Consider the following 5,777-nt stretch of genomic DNA (forward strand, 5'->3'; position numbering starts at 1 on the left):
AACAAAAATACAGCAAACAAAAATACAGCTAATTATTTCATCGACTGACATCTTCATCTTTACCAAAATAAACTTTCGCGCGAAATATTTTACAGAGCGTGTACGTGTGTGATGAAGTCATGTCACCCCATGGCCCAAACGATCGAGCCCATTTTTTCGATTCTTTTCGCTTTTTTGAATTATTTTCTCAACCTAGTACCTCTGCTCTAGATACTAGTGCATGCAAAGCAAAGCATAACCATTCTTCTTTCTGTCACTGAAGTAAATCTGGTTATGTTTTGAAAGACTTCGAGTATTTGAATCTCTCTGGAGTCTTCAAGTAGCCTTGCCGGTCAAGGGTGGGTACAGGCAAAGAAGTAAAGATGGTCTCGGTTTTGAAATATAGACAAATGCTTTGAGAATATAACTTAGAAGTGAATCAGAGAATCGTTCCTACTGCATTATTGGTATACTTATTACTCAAGCAGTTAGTCGCAATGGGTCAGTGTTGGCCATCATTTCGACGCCGAGTTCGCGAGCTGAACGTTTGCTGTGCTGGCGGCAGTGGTCACAATCGCTATACTGAATTTGCTCCGCAGGATAAAATGTAAGTGTGCAATTTTCCATCGCGTGCACTGCTATACTGTATTTCAATTTATTTGGAAATTGGTCTTTATGGCGACTAAATATCCTATCGCGCCCATAATACGTGTAGATTTAAGTGGATGGGTTTAAGAATAGACCCAGCTACGAGGCAGCAAACTTAGAGAATCAGCGGTGCAATGGAAACTTCCGGACGAAGGTTCCCTCGAATAGTCCATAAGTACCTTTATATCCTAATGTACGTGCTATTAATGGAGACGTTCCTTTATTGGAGACTGTTCCATTACTATTTCAACCTCATTTCAGAGGCATGTTGCCATGCCAAATTCATGTCAGAAACACACATTTCAGGGTTTTTTTCGCCGGTACAGATAATGAACTTACCCAGTGTGCTTATAATGGAGACTGAGCACTTTATTTTTTGAATGCCGCCCCAAGGTGTTCTATTATTGGAGACGTGCTATTATTGGAGACTGTGCTTATATTAGAGATAATACGGTAATAAGAACTAGCCTGGTATGGTCTCGCATACTACATTGTTCTGATGTGGGAGAATATCAGCCAGAGCGTTCTTCCGTGGGCAAGGTCACTGCTGCAGTTACTTTGTCCCGAATCAGAAACGTTTTCATTGATTGCCCCAACTCTGCTGCTCTGGCTTACTTGCATTTCACTGGCTGTCGTCTGTGAGGTAAATGGGGAGATGGCTAATTTCGAATCCGCAATATGCATGTTAAAACGAAGAAAATGCCGTTGGTGTGGTATAGCTGGTGGTATGAGTGTACAAAACCATTTGAACTTTGTGTCTGTCCCGTTTGCTGCGGTATTTTCATTTTGCCTTGGCATTGTCTTTAGTTGGTCGTCAGCTATGTAACAGTGTTGGTTTTCATTGGTACCCCTGGGGATGCCAAGTGGCGGAGTAGAGAGGGTAGCGATGCTGGCTATAGATCAGTTACCGATCGGTGTCATCCTTGCCTTATTGATGGAATATCTATGGCTTTGTGTGCCTGCCGTATTGATGGAATAATTATGGTTGTGTGTGCCTGCCGTATTGATGGAATATCTATGGTTGTGTGTGCCTGGCTGATATCACAACACAATACACTACATGCGGTTCAGATGAGAGGAGTGTGTTGGGAGCAGAAGCACATGTAACACTCAGCTAAAACATGCACGTTCCATCATGTTTTCATCATTTCTCGTTCTGGTTTGGCTGTACGGCGGGAATGCGATGCATTCCAACTTCTCGAAATTACTGCTGGGGCTAGATTTTGACAACACCTTGCAGCATGCACCCTGCACACTGGTGCAACTGCGAATGAAAACCCCAGCCAAAACGCATGCTTGCCCCGACAAGGTGCTTCAGATACTAGTAGTCGATAGTTTGGATAATGGGCATTCTACTGTTCTACAGATTGCCTACTGCCGTACTGGTGTTGGTGTGCTTTTCTTGTACTACTAGTGTTGATTTGTTTGCACACGTGTGTGTGTGGGTGGGTGTGTGTGTGTGGTGGGGGGGGGGGGGGGGGGTGTTTGTGTGTGTTTGTGTCTGCTGGGGGTGCTGGTGTGCATACTGGTGGTTTCCCCTATATGTAGGAAGTACAGCGATGAGACCCTGCTACATCAGATGAATTCTGGTCGACCCGTGTCAAGTGCTGATGTTGTTTATGAGGGTAAGGATGGAAATTATATCAATTGCCAAGCTTTGTTACCTGATTCCACGAGAGTATGTTACGTAGCAATGCACAGATAACTAACACTTTGGCACACACTCCATATCGCGGCACTACATAGCACATGGTAATTGTTACACTGGGCAAGTTGCCACCTTCATGGCATATAGCAGTACTCTCATCTGCTGGTCTTATCAGGTGATAAGTGCTGATACCCAGTGATAATTCAGTTAGGAATTGTCTGTTAGGCACCAACAGACCACCGAAAATAGCCGAAAATAAATATGCGCCGAATATTTGCTGACTTACAGTAGCAGGAACAAGCTATGGGTGTGTATGGGTGTGCACTTTGATAGTGCCTGTGTATGTGGACGTGTGTGTTATTTCCTTCTTTGCCATTGCTCTCAAAGGGTAACCAGCAGCTTTCCCATTGTGTTCCATTGCATTGTACTACAGGCGTCGATAACCAGGAAGGTGCTATGAACGTTAATGACTATTCTGAAGAAGGTGAACAGTACCGGTGAGTGAGTTTGAATGTGTGTGTGGGAGGGGGGGGGGGGATGAGTGCGTATGTGGGGGGGGGGGGGGGGGGAGGGAGGGGCAGTGTGTATGTGTAGGGGTATTGGGGGGGGGGGGGGGGGGGCGTGAGTGTGTATGTGTTGGGGGGGGGGGGGGGTGAGTGTGTATGTGTTGGGGGGGGGGGGGAGTGAGTGTGTATGTGTTGCGGGGGGGGGGGGGGGGGTGTATGTGTTGGGGGGGGGGGGGAGTGTATATATGTGTGTTGGGGGAGGGGGGGGGGGGGGGTGCTGGTGCTCCTGGTTCTGGTGGCGGCAGCGAAGGTGGCGATTGCTGTGGTGATGTGCTGATGTAGTAGTGTTGGGTTGAGAATAGTATGAGATCGCGGTCTACTTGAATGCAAGTGGAACGTGTCTTGCTGTGCTAAGGCCAGCTGACATTGATTTCGGAGTGCGTTACAAGTACATGGCGAGAGGATATTGATTTGGTGAATGGTATTTCCAGTTGTGTGACTGTTTTTTTGTGATTTCTGATTGCATAATGCTCCCAATACAAGTTAGTACTGTATTGTAATGATCATGTTCATTGGCCGTTTTGTATTTGTATTTACTAGTATGGATTCTCCACAGGCCTTAGCCCAAATCGAGGAGTTTATGTGGATACATATGTTTTCATGTGCATTGTGTGTCGGTTTTGCATCACACCTGCCACAGTCCATGTACTATTGGCCGCCACCACCATTGGTTTTACCAAGGGATGGTTTCCTACAACGAGTTTGATTTCTATACGTACCTGAAGAAGGCAATCATATTAGACAGGGAGAGGAGAGTTGAGTGTTTTTCATGCCAACATTACCCGTGTGTACAACAGTGCATCATCAACGGTCTGGTTTATTTATGCTCTTCACCAACTATTCGCTACTGTGTGATTGCCGATATGTGTGTGCTTGTGTGTGTGTGTGTGTGTGTGTGTATGTGTGTGCGTACGTGTGTGTGTGTGTTTGTGTGTGTGTGTTTGTGTGTATGGTGTGTGTGTGTGTGTGTGTGGTGTGGTGTGGTGTGGGTGGGTGTATGCAGTGGAGCTATACGGTTGCCGCAGAATGACGAAGATGAGGATGCAAGTTTGAAGAAGAGGTGCGTGTTATATTTGACCTTATAGCCAGCCAACATTCTACCGTATAGACGCGAATAGAAGCCCCGGGCTCTATTTTTCCAGAAGACACATCGAAGGGGTTATATTCGAGAGGGGCTATGTTTTTGAATCGAAAAACCAATTGTTTCACTCTATTCCTGCTGATCAGTACATGCAGTGACTACACTCGATCGTTGTACGGTAAAGTACCCGTAACTGCACTGCATGGTACGGACATTCCGCACTCGATTATAGCCCCGGGCTTTGATACGAGACGGGGCTTTATTATTCCCATTCCTTCTGACACACAGGCTCTATTTGATATGGGGGCTCTATTCGAAGGGAGGGGGTGGGGGGCTTGTATTCTAGCGCGTACAACAAACAACAATCGACGAGATCACACTGTCTTGTTTTGCACATACTAGAGAGGTTTTGCAGAGCGAACGTTCGCGCGAATTTTCGTTTGACGTCACAAAAAGCGAAACTTCGTGCGAACATTCGCAGTTTTGAACGCGAAAGTTGCAGGAAACGCGAAACAAACTTTCGCAGTATTTTCGCTCTTTGTGGACCGCTGGTCAGCCTGGTGCACGGTGAGCGACCCTCAATCTTCATGTTTCTGCTTGATCTCTACTCTTGGCTTGGTCCGCGAGTGCTAGCTTTCCGATACTTGTGGCAGCCCGTGTTGCTTCATCTCCAGAACCATCTCCGATCTCCTGCTTGCTCGTCTTCTCACTGCTCAGAATTGGTGTGACATCAATGATGCCTTTTTGAATCTCAGGTGTTGATGCGCAAGATTACGGCACAAGCCAACCCGGCCCGTTTGTCTGTGGGCCATGGACAACGTAGTCAAAGAGCTCTCGTCTCAGGCCGTGACTCATGGTACCTGGTGCGCGTGCCGCCACTCGCAACAAACAAATAATCGGATGGAGAACACTTCTCAAAAACAAGCAAGTGCACACGAAATTTTCTTGGAGCGAGAAACATGCAAACGTTCGCAGTAATTTTCGCTCTTTGTGGACTGTTCGTGCGCGGTGAGCCACCCTCAATCCTCATGTTTGTGCTTGATCTCTACTCTTGGCTTGGTCCGCGGGTGCTAGCTTTCCTATACTTGTGGCAGCCCGTGTTGCTTCATCTCCAGAACCATCTCCGATCTCCTGCCTGCTCGTCTTCTCACTGCTCAGAGTCGGTTACATCAACGATGCCTTTTTGAATTTCAGGTGTTGATGCGCCAGATTACGGCACGAGCCAACCCGTTTGTCTGTGGGTCTCCGGCCATGGACAAGGTAGTCAAAGAGCTCTCGTCTCAGGCCATGACTCAGGGTGCCGCCACTTGCAACAACAAAATATTCGGATGAAGACCACTTCTCAAACAAGCGAGTGCACGTGAAAATTACTTGGAGCGAAAAACATGCAAAACACAAATTTCGCGCGAAAGTTCGCAATAGTTTTCGCAATAGTTTTCGCAATAGTTTTCGCAACCCGGAACGCGAAAATCATTGCGAACGTTCGCTCTGCAAAACCTCTCTACTGTGAATTATTGTCCTTGGCTGTCCAGTTAGAACTGACCAGTCAACACTAATGGGGCATGAGGTGACATTGTGCTTCCCTATGTGTGTGTCTGCTGCCTATGACCTATTCTAGGTATGGTCAGCAGCAACCACTCCAGCAGCAACAGCAACAACAACGGGAGCCACAGCAGTTGCAAGACCAGAGAAGAAGCAGTGGTGGGAGTGGTGGCAAAGTGTGCAGCAGCACAAGCCAGGATGTGACCTTAGCTCTTGTCACCAGTGTCAGTACGGATGATATGCGGGAAACCCTTCTTCGTGATGGCTCACAACATACCGCCACCAGTGACTTCTCCTCCGTGTCAAGGTGAGA

At 47.1% G+C, this 5,777-nt stretch overlaps 1 protein-coding gene across 1 annotated transcript in view; it reads left to right on the top strand.

The window, feature by feature from the left end:
- The first annotated feature begins 220 nt into the window (after positions 1-220).
- LOC135828791 (uncharacterized) overlaps positions 221-5,777 on the top strand; it is an 8,334-nt gene continuing 2,777 nt past the window's right edge. The window contains exons 1-5 of the mRNA XM_065341224.1: positions 221-586; positions 2,176-2,252; positions 2,709-2,772; positions 3,845-3,901; positions 5,541-5,771. Of these exons, the coding sequence (XP_065197296.1) occupies positions 477-586; positions 2,176-2,252; positions 2,709-2,772; positions 3,845-3,901; positions 5,541-5,771 (539 nt within the window). The 5' untranslated portion in view covers positions 221-476. The remainder of the gene's footprint in view (positions 587-2,175; positions 2,253-2,708; positions 2,773-3,844; positions 3,902-5,540; positions 5,772-5,777) is intronic.

This window comes from Sycon ciliatum, chromosome 12, assembly GCF_964019385.1.
Source record: "Sycon ciliatum chromosome 12, ocSycCili1.1, whole genome shotgun sequence".
NCBI classification, from domain to species: Eukaryota; Metazoa; Porifera; class Calcarea; order Leucosolenida; family Sycettidae; genus Sycon; species Sycon ciliatum.